Source organism: Arctopsyche grandis, chromosome 12 (genome assembly GCF_051622035.1).
Source record: "Arctopsyche grandis isolate Sample6627 chromosome 12, ASM5162203v2, whole genome shotgun sequence".
NCBI classification, from domain to species: Eukaryota; Metazoa; Arthropoda; class Insecta; order Trichoptera; family Hydropsychidae; genus Arctopsyche; species Arctopsyche grandis.
The window spans coordinates 781,113-796,285 of NC_135366.1; the positions used below are offsets into that span (position 1 = coordinate 781,113).

General features: G+C 37.4%; 2 protein-coding genes across 4 annotated transcripts; one reads left to right on the top strand and one right to left on the bottom strand.

Annotated features, from left to right (window-relative positions):
* The first annotated feature begins 249 nt into the window (after positions 1-249).
* Positions 250-2,257, top strand: LOC143919540 (DNA primase large subunit-like). Of its 3 annotated transcripts, none has more exons than XM_077441904.1 (5): positions 270-411; positions 481-532; positions 778-1,048; positions 1,232-1,439; positions 1,514-2,257. In XM_077441904.1, the coding sequence occupies exons 3-5, from the start codon at positions 956-958 to the stop codon at positions 1,690-1,692; spliced, it is 480 nt and encodes a 159-aa protein (XP_077298030.1). In that variant the 5' UTR covers positions 270-411; positions 481-532; positions 778-955; the 3' UTR covers positions 1,693-2,257. The 3 variants fall into 3 exon arrangements, with proteins under 3 accessions (XP_077298031.1, XP_077298030.1, XP_077298032.1); XM_077441906.1 differs by having other exon boundaries at positions 272-411; positions 816-1,048; XM_077441905.1 differs by lacking the exon at positions 481-532 and having other exon boundaries at positions 250-411; positions 1,514-2,255.
* A 1,915-nt stretch (positions 2,258-4,172) lies between these two features.
* LOC143919510 (uncharacterized) lies at positions 4,173-11,077 on the bottom strand. The gene is made up of 2 exons (XM_077441854.1): positions 10,475-11,077; positions 4,173-4,904 (listed from the first exon to the last, which is right to left on the bottom strand). Exons 1-2 carry the CDS (start codon positions 10,705-10,707, stop codon positions 4,298-4,300), a joined length of 840 nt encoding a protein of 279 aa, XP_077297980.1. The 5' UTR covers positions 10,708-11,077; the 3' UTR covers positions 4,173-4,297.
* Positions 11,078-15,173: the final 4,096 nt, after the last annotated feature.

Sequence of the window (15,173 nt, forward strand, 5' to 3'; positions counted from 1 at the left end):
TAGTTCAGATTTAAAAGGCAAAAAATTTAATGGCCAATATTTTAGTAAATAAATCACTTTTCGGCCAGTATTTTCTTTCAAAACGGTTAATATTATTTTATTAAATGTCAATATAAATAAGTAAATAATATGAATAACATAATATAAATCAGTTACTACATAAATATGAAGATTTTCGAAGTAACAAATTGTAAATATCTAAGGGACTCTATTTTTCATCTGGTAACCCTGGCTGTAAAGGGAAGTGATAGTGGGGCAAATTTCGCGCCATCTGTCAAAACATATCAGCTGACAAGACATGCGAAACAGTGCAGCTGCAGCTCTGCATAAACTACGGGATGAATATTCTGATCATGTCCTTAACGTCACCAAACCACCAGCTGGAACTTTGCCTCTTCGCACAATTCAACGGTTAGAACTGAACCAAAATAAATTATATGTATAACGCATACATGTGCAAAACCACTTTTTTTTCTTCAGAATATGCAAACAACGTTTAGAAGTGTATTATGCTCTTAGTAAAATTATTCAGGTAAGTTATGAGTTTATGACTGATTCAAGTGATAAAACAAAATTTGATTAATTCACATATTACAATTTTCAAACTGTCTTATGAACGTCCAGGAAGATTTTATATTTAAAAACCAATTGGTACACAGAAGATCCCCAAATCAGTGTACTGAAAATTTTTAATCTCATCCATATGAGGTTAATTCTATTATTTATTATTATTGATTGTTGTATAAAATATTTTGCTGATTTATGTGAAAAATTCAGGTCACGTGGAAATCTGTCTTACCTTTAATTCGTGCCAGATCGGTGCCTCTGTCGAATGGAAAAGCCTATGTCAACGCATCACACTTCATCTTTCTAGCATCCAGTTTTCAAACAGAAAACATTTTAAAACACCTATCTGTTATTAAAATTGGACTTATTCGCTTATTTTCCTCCGTGTATGGAAAGGATTCATCATCACATTGAAACCAGGCATCACATCCGATACGAAGCTCGTGTACAGTTTATGCCATTTTTAAAAGATTTTACAAAGGTTTTTATTCGTCATTTTTAAATGACCCACTGTTGAAGAAGATAAATCAGCACATCTTTCTATGACGATTTATTTGTCATAACTATTTCTCATCTTGACTGACAAATTTCTCCGCCAGTGGGTAACTTTAAATTAGGCACTTCAAAGTATGAATTTTTTATACATGTAGTATCTTGTTTACAGGTGATGACAGATGCAGAATTCAAAAAGAAAAGGTACGCATATCAAATGAGATATCAGTATGGATTAGAAGGATGTAAACTGGAACAGAAAACCAGGAGCTGTTCTCAAATAATCAAATATTCAAATTGTATCGGTTGTCCACTCTTATCCGTCGATAATCTCCAGGAAGTGTTGTCTCTGCCGAGCTACTCTTCGTTGCGAATAAATGGTATGTACATATATATGAAAATCAAGCACAATGATTGCACAATACATATAACAATATGTACCTATCGCTTTTAGAAAAGGAAAATTTACTTTCATCAGTAGGAAAAATATCAGCCGATAGCATATGTGCGAAAATAATTTCATTGAAGCATTTAAAAACAGACAGTTTTGAATCTACTATTCATCTGTTGCAATATTATGTTGAGAGTTTTAGTCAACATCTCGATGAGTGTAATGATTCGAGCGATGCTTAAATTATGTACAACACTTTTTATGGAATTTTCTGATTCCATTATTGATTTGTCTGCTGTAGAACCTCATTCTGATTATAAAAAACAAATAATAATTTTAATACAAAAGGTAATATCAATTATAGAAATATGTTTAGGATGTTCCTTTGTCGATTATTACAGATAGATTGGAATCGACTATTCACACTTTTCATCCATCCATTTTGTTTCTCGTTGTGATAAAGATCTAGATTCTAGATAAATTTTACCGTGGCCGCACAGGTGATAATAGTGGTCCCATGGAAATGTCTGGTGGCTGCACCAAATTTAATCAAATAAATTGAAGTTACAAAAAAAGTGGATCAATTTATTCATAAAATAAAAGAAATTTAAACATTTTGGTATCTATTAATTTAATAATAATACTCCTTTCTTCCAATGCAAGCCGCATTGCTGCTTCTAAGTTTGCGTCTGTCAGCTGGTTTCTAAATTTGTTTTTAATAAAGTGCATTACACTGAATAATCTTTCGTAATATACGGTAGTGGGAAAAATAGACAATATTAATAAAGCAATTGTTGCAAAATCTTTATATTGGTTTGTTTCATTTTCAACGTATATTTCCGACCAAAATTTTTGAACCGAAATATTATTAAAATGGTTTTTAAGTACTTGATCATGACTAATTTCTAATAATGCATATTTTACGTTAGCCCAGTTAATTAATCTGAATACTGAAGATGATTTTAATCTATTTTATAGTACTATGAAATTTTCATTTGTCATCATAATAAAAGGGGAAGATACAAAATAAACAGTTCAAAATAAAATATTCAATTCTTCGAACCTTTTATCGAGTTCCAGATTCAGAGATTTAAGACACTCTATTATTTTAACTTCTAATTTTAATTTTGAAGTTGTTTCTGTCATCTTATCTATGAAATCACTAGCAGAAGATAAAATTGTCATTTTCAACTTCTGTCACAAGGCTTTTCGCTATAATTTTAGTTTGTCAATGATGAGCATGGTTTCTATAATATTATTGTTACTTAAGTTACTTTTTTGTAGTTTTTAAAATATATTAAATTTTTTTTAAATATTAGTATTATTTACTATCAAGTCGCTGGTGGCCGCAGTAAAATCCACTAGTGGCCCATGCGGCCACCGTGGCCGCACTTGAGAACCACTGATCTATATGATCTAGAATTATCTAGATGATCTAGATTTATCTAGATGATCTAGATTCTAGATCATCGTCCAATTTAGTCCAGATAAATTGGAATTGACTATTCACACTTTTCATCCATGTATTTGGTTGAAAAGTTCATCCAATATGGTTGCTTAAACTGATTTATAAACCATTTCGAATTTTTCGTATAAAATAAAATATTTTATTACATAAATTTCCTCTTCTTTTTTACTTCTCGGTTCGCAATCCTATTGGGTTTTTTTTAATATCAGCCCCCCTGTAAAATTCCTGGATCTGTCACTGGTTCAGATTGTGATTTTAGTATTTCAATATTATCTAAAGGCCATGATATAGAAGAAGGGTTTCGAACCATCAATATTATCGTCGTCAGTATATATTTTGAGTTTTTAGAGGATCCTTGTTTCAAAATGGACGACAGTAGAAAAGCTGCTGTCGCTATAATACTCGCGATTGCGTTGAAAAGTAAACGTCACAAAAGGCGTTGGGTAAAAAATTGGATTTTTAAACAAAACTATTTCAATACCAGGCAAGAAATGCTCCTGGGCGATGACTTTAGAATGAGTGAGGATTTGTTCGAGAAACTTCTAACCTAGGTTTCGCCTTATATTACTAAACAAGACACACTTGAGACAAAAAAAATATATCGCCGAGAGAAAAACTTGCTGTAACACTGCTATACGTTGCAACTGGCAGAAGCTTCAAGTGCTTAAGATACTCGAGTATTATTTCTACTGCTACTATAAATGAAACCATTATTGCCACATGCAAGGCATTGATTCATGTTCTTAACCGTTTGCCCACGGTCGTCTTCTATGGAAGCTTTGGGCGATAAGTCTGTAGCGCGGCTGTCTTTCTGAACTTTGCACGGGATTTTGAGCCTTATATGCGCCCATTTCAACTGTTTTAAAGTTCAAAATTGGTTGAATATATTACTGAGTTGAATGCCATCTATTCAATTTGCTCAAAATGAATATATACCAGTCAAAATTAGTGGTTTTGTGGAACCATACTGAAACCTCGTTTATGTGACGTCACGTCTTCATACAATTATGAAGAATGATTTTTGACAATTAATCCAAAACTACGAGATTATGTATTTTATTGTTTAAAATAATACTTTATGTGTTAATTAACATATCTAGTTACTTGAGTAAATATTAAAACCTGCATTTAAGGTCGAAAACTCGATTGCCAAATTCGCGAAAAAAGTGCCGCGTACAGGGCTTGTTCGCTATATTTATTGCCGCGGGCAAAGGGTTAAAGGGTATATAAAGGTAAGAAATAAAATAAATAGTAATATAATAAATTAAAAATACTTTTTTATTTCAATGTTTTTAAAGACTAAGTAGTTTAAAAATAAAGAAAACAGCAGTTATGGTGTGAACTATTCAAAAAGATTTTTTACTGAGCATTGCTCAGAATTAAATTATAATGTTTTTTATCGTGGTTACGTTATTTCGTGGACGCTTTATAATAATTGTAGAAGGCAGCCCTTTTTCGATTTTTATGCCTGTTGGATTGGATTTGGGATTGTTATTGAAGTTTTCTGGTATGTGAATTATGGGTGGCGGCGTGCACAAGTAAGACGTAGATGTGGCTGATGATGGTGAAAAAGAATTAACTTGTCCAGAGTTTCTATTTAAGTCATTAAGTTTGGCTTCAAATAATATGTTGTTGATAGCTTTTTCAGCGTATAGTCTCTGGGTGGGACTGAGTTCTTTCAATTTTTCAGACCATACCAAAGCAACTAGATCAACAGGTTTTTGGGGAGATTGGGAAGAAGTTGTGGGCTGAGACATCAAAGTACATGCTTTAGTCAGCAGCTGATTACGTTTTATCATCGGCTCATTTTGTTTTGTCATCGGCTCATTATGTTTAGCCATCGGCTCATTATGTTTTGCCACCGGATCAGGATTTTCATCAGCTCTATTTAGTTTTGGTAAAAACACGAGTGCGTGAAATGTTTTGGATGTCGGGATGTAAACTTCACCCAACCTTTTTGCGTTGTCAATTTTTTTCAACTCTTTCCTGGAAGCAACATTGTTCAATAAATAATTTAGGGTCACAAAAAAAAACTAGGTAGGTACTTCTATAGCGACATTTTGATATTTGTAAATTGTATAATTCAGTCCCATATATTTGATTTTTTATCTTTTATCTTCTGTAAATTGTACAATATAAACTAATCAATTAATCTATATATGTGTAATTGTATGTATACGGTGTACTCTCGATTATCTGGATGCGGTTTATCGGGTTTGCAGATTATCCTTGCTTGAAATAAATTCAATTTACAATCAAATATATAATGCAGTTGAGACTGGATTATATTGGAAGTGTTTTCCAAATAAAAAGTTTGCTTCGTTAAAAGAAAAGTCCCTTCCCGGACGAATTCAGATCATTTGTAGAGCGTATTACAATCATGTTCTGTGGAAATGCATCAGCAATTGATAAAATGAAATTATTGTTAATTGGAAAACAAAAAAAAACTAGATCAGTTAAGGAGACTGAAAAAAAAATCTTCCTGTTGATTATTATATCCAAGAAGAAGCATGGATTTTTTTTTTTTTTTTTGGTGCCATCTTATCGATTCCCGATAAATCATCACCAGCGATATCGTTGCTCTTCAGATCATGTACGGGCACTACGGAATCATCACTCCGTCCCCAAAATTGTGAATTGAGCTTCTGAATCTCTCACATTCAGAACACCAATTCGTGAGGCTTTTTTCGCTTTAAACGCCTCTGCTGGTGAGTTGTGTCCAATAGCTGCAACGCTTCTATGTTAGGGTGACGGTGCAGTCTCAACTCGTGCCTCCCGGCGCATTCTCGGATGACTTCTTTTACTTTTTTGATTTTAAGGTCCTTGTGGATCTCTTCATTTGTGACGAAGCGATATGCATCGGTGATAATCCTCAAAAACTGGTTTTGACATCTTTGCATTTTTTCGATATTGGATGGCTTACTGCATCCCCACAGTTGTATGCCATATGTCCATATTGGCTTCACGATTGCCTGGTATATCAGTTTTTTGCATTGTAGGTCTAATTTGGAGTGTCTTCCTATTAGCCAATGCATTTCTCTCTGTTTAATTCGAATCTGTTCTATTTTTTTTTTAATGTGATGCCTCCACGTAAGCCTTGAGTCAAGATGCAGTCCTAAATATTTAGCTGACAAAGCTTGTGGAACTTGGATTCCGTTTATGAAAGTCTGAGTGCTGACACTATTTCGTCGCAGTGCAAATGTGACCTGCATTGATTTTAGCTCGTTGAGTTTCATTTTCCAGTCCTTGGTCCATTTGCTGATCTTGTCCAGTGCACGCTGCAGGCGTTCAAATGCTTCCTTCTGTGACTCGCTCGATGACATAATGACTGTGTCATCTGCAAATGTTCCAATGAATGTCTCTTCGCTTGTCGGGATGTCAGCAGTGTATATCAGGTACAGTATAGGCCCTATTACGCTTCCCTGTGGTACTCCTGCAGAGGCTGTGAAAAAGTTAGAGAATGCCTCCTCATGAGCAACTCTGAATTTGCGTCCGGATAAGTATGATTCCAGTAATTTGACATAATTTCCAGGTAATGACTTGCTGATTTTGTGGATAAGTCCTTCGTGCCATACCCTGTCGAAGGCCTGTGAGACATCAAGAAATACAGCTGGACAATACTTTTTTTCCTCTAGCGATTGCTCTATTTTTGAAATAACACGGTGCACTTGATCGATGGTAGAATGTTTCGACCTAAATCCAAATTGGAAGTCGGGAACATCGGTTAAGGGCTTGAGTCTTTTTAATAATAGTTTTTCGAATAGCTTAGAGATCGCAGGCAACAAGGATATTGGTCTGTATGATGTCACTTGTTCGGGTGACTTTTCAGGTTTCTTCAACATTATGATTTGAGCAGTTTTGAAGCACTCTGGCACATGCTTGAGCCGGAAACATGCATTGTATAAGTATGTTAGCATGATAATAGCCTTTTTTGAAAGTTCCTTGAATAGTCCCGGTGAGATTTCGTCAATTCCAGGTGCCTTTTTAGGATTTATATTGTCATCTATTTCTTTAGCTACTTCCATAGGGGTGACAGTTTTGATTAGTTGCTGTGGTTGATACATTGGTGTATAATCAGCATCAGATTGAATATTGTGTGGTTGGAATACTGTCTCTAAGTGTTGTGCAAACAGCTCAGCTTTTTCTTTGTTGCTTCTTATCCACTCTCCTTGCGCATTTTTCAGAGGTGGTATTTGTAGAATTGGTCGTTTGAATTTCCTAGTTGCTTTCCATAGTGAGTGATTTTTATCAGCTGCAGGGCCCAAACCTTCCAAATATTTTTCAAAACAAATTTGTTTATGCTCTTTAATAAGTCGGTTAACTTTGTTACTTATGTGGTTAAATTCTCTTTTGTCTGCAATATTTCTGGTTCTATGCCATATTCGTCTTGTTCTACGTCTTTCTTTAATCAATTGTCTAATTTCCATGGGGTAATTAATGATTTGGTCTGGTTTTTCTTTTGGTACAGGTGTAGCTTCTTTCGCAGCCTCTCGTACAGAGTCAATAAAATTTTGAGTGTGTAGTTCGAGATCTTCTATAGTTTTAAGTTTCACTATTAAATTTATTGATTGGTCTAGTTTTTTCCTGAACATATCCCAGTTAGTGCGTTTATTTGTCAGGTTCTGTCTCCTTATTCTTTTAATTACCAGTGTGCTCAGTGTCATTAGCACTGGTGTGTGATCAGAAGTAAGGTCCTCTATTCCTTCGACCTCAATGTGGTTTGGGGCTATTCCTTTGGATATAAAAAAGTCAATTAAATCTGGTACCTTTTTACTGTCGGTCGGCCAGAAGGTTGGTTTTTGTGAGGAATGATACTCGCACGAGGAGCTCTGAATCGCGTATAGAAGGTTGTTTCCTTTACCAGGAGTTATAAGTCGTGATCCCCAAGCTGTATGTTTAACGTTGTAGTCTCCTCCAATAATAAATCTTGGCCCAAGGGAATTAAAGATGTTTATAAATTGGTATTTTGTGATGGTATGCTTTGGAGGACAATATGCTGCAGCAATATTTAAGTCAGCATTGCCATATTTAATTGTGATGATAGTAGCTTGCATGAATGGTTCTCTGATATCTTTTTGTTCGAAGTGCTGGATATTTTTTTTGATTAAAATAGCAGTACCACCGCGAGCTCGTTCACTAGGATGTGTTGTCCAATAAGCCGAGTATCCGTTTATCTTTATGTAACTTCTTTGTGAAAAGTGTGTTTCTGATATTAGTGCTAGATCGATGTTGTTTGTCTTTAGAAACACTTCAAGTTCATGGACTCTCTGATTGAGTCCGTTTGCATTCCATGTTAATATGCGTAGGGAATTATCTGTCATTTTTATTATGTTTACTTGGTGATTTGCACTGATTTTCAATTTTTTCCACTCTGGTTATGAGCCAGTTGAGTTGGTGTTTTATTTCAGTTTGAAAGTCACATAGCAACTGCATCATGCCACCGATGGTAGGTTCAATTGATTTATTTTCCTGCCCGATATCTTGTTTGCTTTTGTCTGCTTGGGACTTAGCTGCTTCACTATATGTTTTGTCCACAGTTGTTTGTTTATCAACAACTTCAATTTGATTTTGTTGTACGCGTTGTGTTACTGTTACCTTTTTGGGTTGTGATGCTTTTATCTTTTTTTTATAGACCTCACACCCCCTGTAGCTAGCTGGATGTCCTTGCTGGCCACACAGGGCACAAGTTGGGGGAACATTTTTCTGCTTGTTGCATTTTGTTGTGTGATGGTCTGCGGCACATTTGACGCATTTAGGTTGTCGATTGCAAAAATTTTTTGTATGCCCAAGTTGTTGACAGTTTGTACACTGAGGGATGTCTTTTACTTTCATTGGTGGTTCAATTGTTACTCTGCAATGTAGAAGTTCTTTAATACCATATACTTCTTTGCAGTTTTCTTTTGGCACCAGGTCTACAAAAAATAGTGGGAAATGTTTTATTTGTCTTTCACCATCGGTTGTAAATTTCTTCATAATATTTGCCACATTGGCCACTTCATATCCTTTATCTTTGAAAGAATCTTTTATTTCATTAACGTCTGTTGATGGCGGTAAACCTCTAACAACCACTCTATAGCACCTTTCATTCTTGAGTTGATAGGTGTGGTACTCTAGATTGTGAAGGGGGTTTTCGTTGTCTTTACATTCACGTTGTTTTAAATCATTTAGTGTTTTTTTGATTTTGCGATAATCTTCTTCGGTTTGTGTAGTGATTTTGATACTATTATTTGAAATTAATTTAAATTGGCATTGAATGGGTGGTGTTTCTGTTGTTGATAATAGATGAGCTCTAAACTTATTGAAGTCAATAACATTGCTCACATAAATAGGTGGTGGAAGTGGTTGTTTGTTAGGTTTATTGGTTTGCTGTTTTTGTGTTTCTTTCAGGTTATTTTGCGGGGAAGATAATACTTTATCTATTTTTCTTTTTTTACTTCTTTTCTCCGCATTTTGGCTAAGTTCATTTTCAAGTTCTTCTTCATCCGTGTGGTAGTCTTTATTCATATTGTCAAGACTTTTGCTCCTATTTAGAATAGATGTAGAAGGCCTGGATTTTTTTTCCATTGTTTCAATTCTTTTCTTTAAATCGGTTATAGTTATCTCATATTGTTTGCATCTGATTTCATATTGTTGGCATATATGTGTAAGTTGATCATACGGATCGTACTGCTGCGCCAGTGGCACTGGATTATCTGTGTTCATTTTTCAGAACGGGTGCAAAACTGCGCCGCGCCGGTGACAGCGCGGCAACAGTTTGATTTTGTTGTTGTATATTCACTTATTATATTATATTATTGCAACTTTAAATTTTATTATAATAATTATTATATATTTATAAAATTTATAAATGTTAAATCGAACGCGATAAGGCGATAACGCACATCGACCGATTGCAACCGTGTACGGCGACGAACTTGGCATGGATGGATAGAGATCTTCGAAGATTGGTTCAAGACTAAGTGGGTTCCTGAAGTGAGAGACATTTTAAAAACTTGCCACAGAAAGCAGTATTGTTAATGAATAATGCTTCTCATCCGAACAAATATAAATATATTATGTATATTAAAAAAAATATATATTGTCTAATTTTGGTTGAAAGTAAAACCAATAACACTAGTTCGAACATGGAGAAAGATTCTTCCTAATGTAAAAATAAATTTATCAGATTGTGAAGAGATCAAAGCAGGTGATATATCTGTAATATACAGATTAATGGAAAATATCAAAAATTAGTACTTTATCGATAATACGATAATACTAAGATTATCCGTGTTTTTCAATTAACCTGCCCCCTTATTCCCCAAAATTAGCCCGGATAATCGAGAGTCCTCTGTAATAAAAACAATAAAGATCAATAAAAACAAATTAAGTTTAAAATGAAAAAAAAGTATCGTTCATTTTGACACATGAAAAAAGGAGGTTATGGTCACGAACGTATATACGTATAACTTAATACGGATTGTAATTCTAGTATCGCGGATTTTACTATTATCTATCACGATAATAAATTTTTAATATCAAATAAATTATATAATAAGTTTAAATTAAAAACCTACCTGTAGTTGCTGCGAAGACTGTTTAATTTATTCTTCACGTCTTCTATTGTCGCGTTTGACTTGATTGACTTATATATTTTTAAAAGCTTATTTAAGTATTGATTTTTTTTAGATCTTTTAAGGTAATGCCTGTCGCGCGGGTCCCATAATGCCTCGCAATTCTCGAAACAACGAATGAATTGATGTAAACTCGATTCCGATATGGTCTCTGAAACATCATCGGTATCATCCATGGCTGTCAAGCGCGTACTGGTGATTGGGGAAGGATTGGCGCTTCTTACTCACTCCATACGAATCACAGTTCTCGTATCAACATTATGTATTACTTCAGATATCGACGGAGGGATTTAAACTGTCAATACAGGTTATTTACACACCTCGGTTTACGGCCATTACCCCTCGGGGGCTGTCACATTATGGTTCGGTTCGGTGATAACTAGTCACCGGAGCCTGAGGGGGCCGTGTATTGTTCAAAGGTTGTAAATGCATTGTTAAAGGTTTGCCGAACAATGGATAGCACTGTGACTATCCTACCTCTAGTGATAACTAGTCAAATTTGAACCGGTCGCTCTAGATCGGTCACACGTGATCACCCGTCACACTAAAACTGGTCACGAGAAAACTAGTCATAACCTAAAACTGGTCACGAGAAAACTGGTCACACCCTAAAATGGGTCACGAGAAAACTGATTGACCGATTTTAGGGTGTGACCAGTTTTGGTATGACGGGTGATCACGTGTGACCGATTTAGAGCGACTGGTTGTCCTGTGACTGGTTCACATATGACTAGTAGTCCGTTTACCTATGGTTCGGTGATTACCAAATTGCTGTAAACGTGACGTGACCGCGACGTGTAGGTAGATAAGAATAGAAATGTAATAAAATGAAATATTTGAAACGGAGTCGTGCAGTGCTGTTAAGTATGAACAGACCTTAAGGCGTTGGATGAGCTTTCTAGGGGGTTATGGACAACTAAGGTCAACAATTAATGCAGGGCGCAAGTGATCGCTTCCTCGACCATCGTCAGGGATGCGATTTCTCGCCTTGCGTTGCGTGCGTCTAAATGCGACGCTTTGGAGCGCGAGTGCGCCGAATTGCGCTCTCGCGCAAATAATGTGAGTGTTGAGGGTGCGCGCTCATTCGCCAGGATCGCTGCTGGTCCTCCTCCAATATCTAGGCCAGGAGTTAGCGATCGGAGTTTGCCTGCGAGACCGCCTAGATCGGCTGTTTTGGTATACCCGAAGGAGATAACTTCGTCCTCGAGTTCCGAGGTCACCAAGAATATGCTGACCTCTGCGGTTAATTTGACCGATGAGGGAATAGGAGTTTGGTCTGTGCGTCCTATTAAAAGCGCTGGCATCGCAGTTAATCCACGTACAGCTCTGGAAGCCTCTAAGATGGCTTCATCGATCACCTCAAATAGTAATTTGGGATTAAGGGCCTCGGTGCCTTCCGCCTGGAAGCCACGCATTGAGATTTTGGAAGTTCCAGGCGATATGTCCGACGGCGACTTGGTCTCGGAGCTGTTAAGAGTTAACGCTGTTGAATTCAGCGGCTCTGATGTCAGAGTCGTTAGAAGGGTAAAGCCTGGTGCTTGAGGTACTGGTAGAGCTGTGCTGGAAGTTGTTCCTGCGTTGCGACATTTGCTGATTGCCGCCAAACGCGTATTTTTGGGTTGGTCCTCTTGCCGTGTTAGGGATCATATCAGGGATTTCAGATGTGTCATGCATATGGCCATTTTTCTGCGAAATGCCCTGAGAAAACCTGTACTTGTTCTCATTGCGCCAATATTGGACACGAGAGAAAAGATTGTCCTAAACTAGCCGATAAACCGACCTGTGCCTCTTGTATGCGTCTCAAACGTGAATCCAAACATAGGACTGGTGGATCGGACTGTCCTTTGTTCCGACGCTTTATGGATATGGAGAATGCTCGTACTGACTATGGCGCATAATTACAATTTTCGTTTTGGGCAAATTAACTTGCGAAGATCTCGTGCAGCTACAGCACTAATCTCGCAGATATGTTTGGATTGTCATATTGATATTTTGCTCATCCAGGAGCCTTATTCTACTGAGGGTAATATTCGTGGTCTGGGGCGACACGTTCGTGTTGTCACTGGACACAAATCTTCGGAGTACCCTTGGGCAGCTGTTGCTTTGTTTTCTCCTAATATCTCTGTTCTCTCTTTAGACCACTTGTCTGGATCACATTATGTTTGTGTAGAGCTGTCTCTCAATGGATCTTCTTTTTATTCTGTTTCTTCTTATTTCCAACCATCCATCCCTGTTGATATCCATATTCAGACATTAGATAATATTCTGTATCATCTGCGCCCTACTTCTAAAAAAATCATCATTGGTGGCGATTTTAATTATTACTCCCCACTCTGGGATCCTTGCCCCACAAATGACAGGAGGAGATGCGTTTGGGGTAGCGCTCTTGAAGACTTTATTTTTCAACGCGATCTATATATTCACAACAACAGAGATGATATCCCGACGTTTGAAAGTCCTGCTGGCTCTTCTTATATTGATGTCACTTTGTCTTTGGGCTTAGATGCCGGTGATATGAAGAATTGGAGGGTTCATTTGGGAGAAACTCTGAGTGACCATAACTTAATTACTTTCGATGTAAATTTTGAGTGTCCTATTAATTCTGTGTCTGGTTTGCCCTTACCTTTTCGTAACGGCACAAATCTATCTTGGATAAATTTCAAATCTCGTCTCTGTAATTTCTTTGACGGTCATTCTGCTGCAAACAGTTGCCCTGATATGTGTGCTCCCGATTTGTGTGCTTCTGTAATTAACCTTGCTACCATTAGTATAGCACAATATGTCTTTGGTGGAGTTGGTGCTGTAGGTAGGCGCTCTACTCCTTGGTGGAATGACTACCTTGCATCCCTTAAATCCTTAGTCAAAAGGGCTATACGTAAATTACGCTCGGCTAAGCGTCGTGGTTTTGGTCCAGATTTTTTAATGCCCCTTGGTATCGAGGTTAGAAGAGCTTCTGCACTTTTTAAGCGTCAAATTTTGCTGTCCAAAAAAAAGTCTTGGGAGAATTTTGTTAACTCGCAAGCAGGTTCGGGACCTTGGGGTCCAGCGTATAAGGCCATCGCTAGGGACCCCGCTTTTATTATGTGTGGAGTTCATAGTCGTCTTGATGGTCACCTTGCTTTATCTAGTAGTGAAGCGGTTAATAACCTTGTGAATGCACTTATCCCTGTTGATCGCTTTGACAATGATCTACCTGTTCACGTTTGTATCCGTAATTTTGCTTGTCATGTTACTGAACTTAGTTGCTATGAAGACCTTCCGACTTCGGAGGAAGCTAGTGCGATTTTTAATAACCTAGGTCGGGGTAAGGCTCCTGGAGTTGATATGATAGGCGGAGATATTGCCAGAGCTGTTTGGTCGGTGGTTAATTTTGAACTTCTTAATGTTTATGGGAATTGTTTTAAATTTGGAACCTTCCCTAGTTGCTGGAAGGTTGGTAAATTGATTGTCATTAAGAAGTATAATACTGACAGATTAGCTAGTGACCCTAAGGCTTATCGCCCAATCAGTTTGTTACCTATTTTTGGGAAGGTCCTAGAGAGACTAATATCGAGTCGGCTCAGCAGATTCCTTGACGATAACTCTGTTTTATCCGATGGTCAATTTGGTTTTATATCGGGCAAGTCTACTTTTAATGCAATTCGCTGTGTCTTGAGGGAGTCTTCGGACTCTCCATCCAAGTATGTAGTTGTTATTTTGTTGGACGTTGCTGGAGCGTTTGATAATACCTGGTTGCCCATGCTATTGATCAAGTTGCGTCTGCTGGGACTGCATCCGAATTTACTATGCTTACTGCAGAATTACTTGTCGGATAGGAAATTGGTTTTCGAACTCGGTGGACAGGTTGGTTTCAGGGATCTCTCTATTGGATGTCCACAGGGCTCCGTTTTGGGACCTATCCTTTGGAACATTCCTGTCAATGACCTTTTTACAATCAATTTGCCGGAGGGTTGCAAGTTGGTTGCGTACGCTGATGACATAGTGTTATTAACGCACGCAAAGTCCCGTGCTGATCTGGAATTTAAAGCAACTGCGGCACTTCACCTTCTAGTCGATTGGGTCATAATTTACAAATTTTCTTTCTCGCCCAAGTCCAAGTGCTTGTCGATAAAGGGTTCTCTTGTTAGAGCCCCTACTATTAAACTTAGAGACTGTAAGATCAAATTTGTCAATGAGTCCACTTATTTGGGTGTTGTTCTCGATGTCAGGCTTTCATTCAATGGTCATATTGGGAGAGCATTAGATAAAGCTAAGGTTTCCTTTGGTCGTATTGGTCGCCTCTGTGGTCGCTCATAGGGTTTAGGTTTCCATGACAAACGTTTGGTGTACGATGCTGTATTTGTGAACTCTTTGACGTATGCATCTAGCATTTGGGGTCATCGTGTCGAATTAAAGTACAGTCCGTCGTACATTAAATAGTGGTCAGCGTTTTCCTCTGATAGCTCTTACCCAGGCCTATCGCACTGCGTCTACAGACTCGCTACAGATTCTTGCGGGTACATTGCCACTTGATTTGATCGTCCAAATGAGAGCTGCTCGGGAAAAACTTCGTGATGGGTTAGATGCTACCGTCTCGGGCGTCCTTTTCCGTGCGCCTAATCAGTCACAGTGCGATGATCCTCGATTCTGGCTGAAGTCTGTT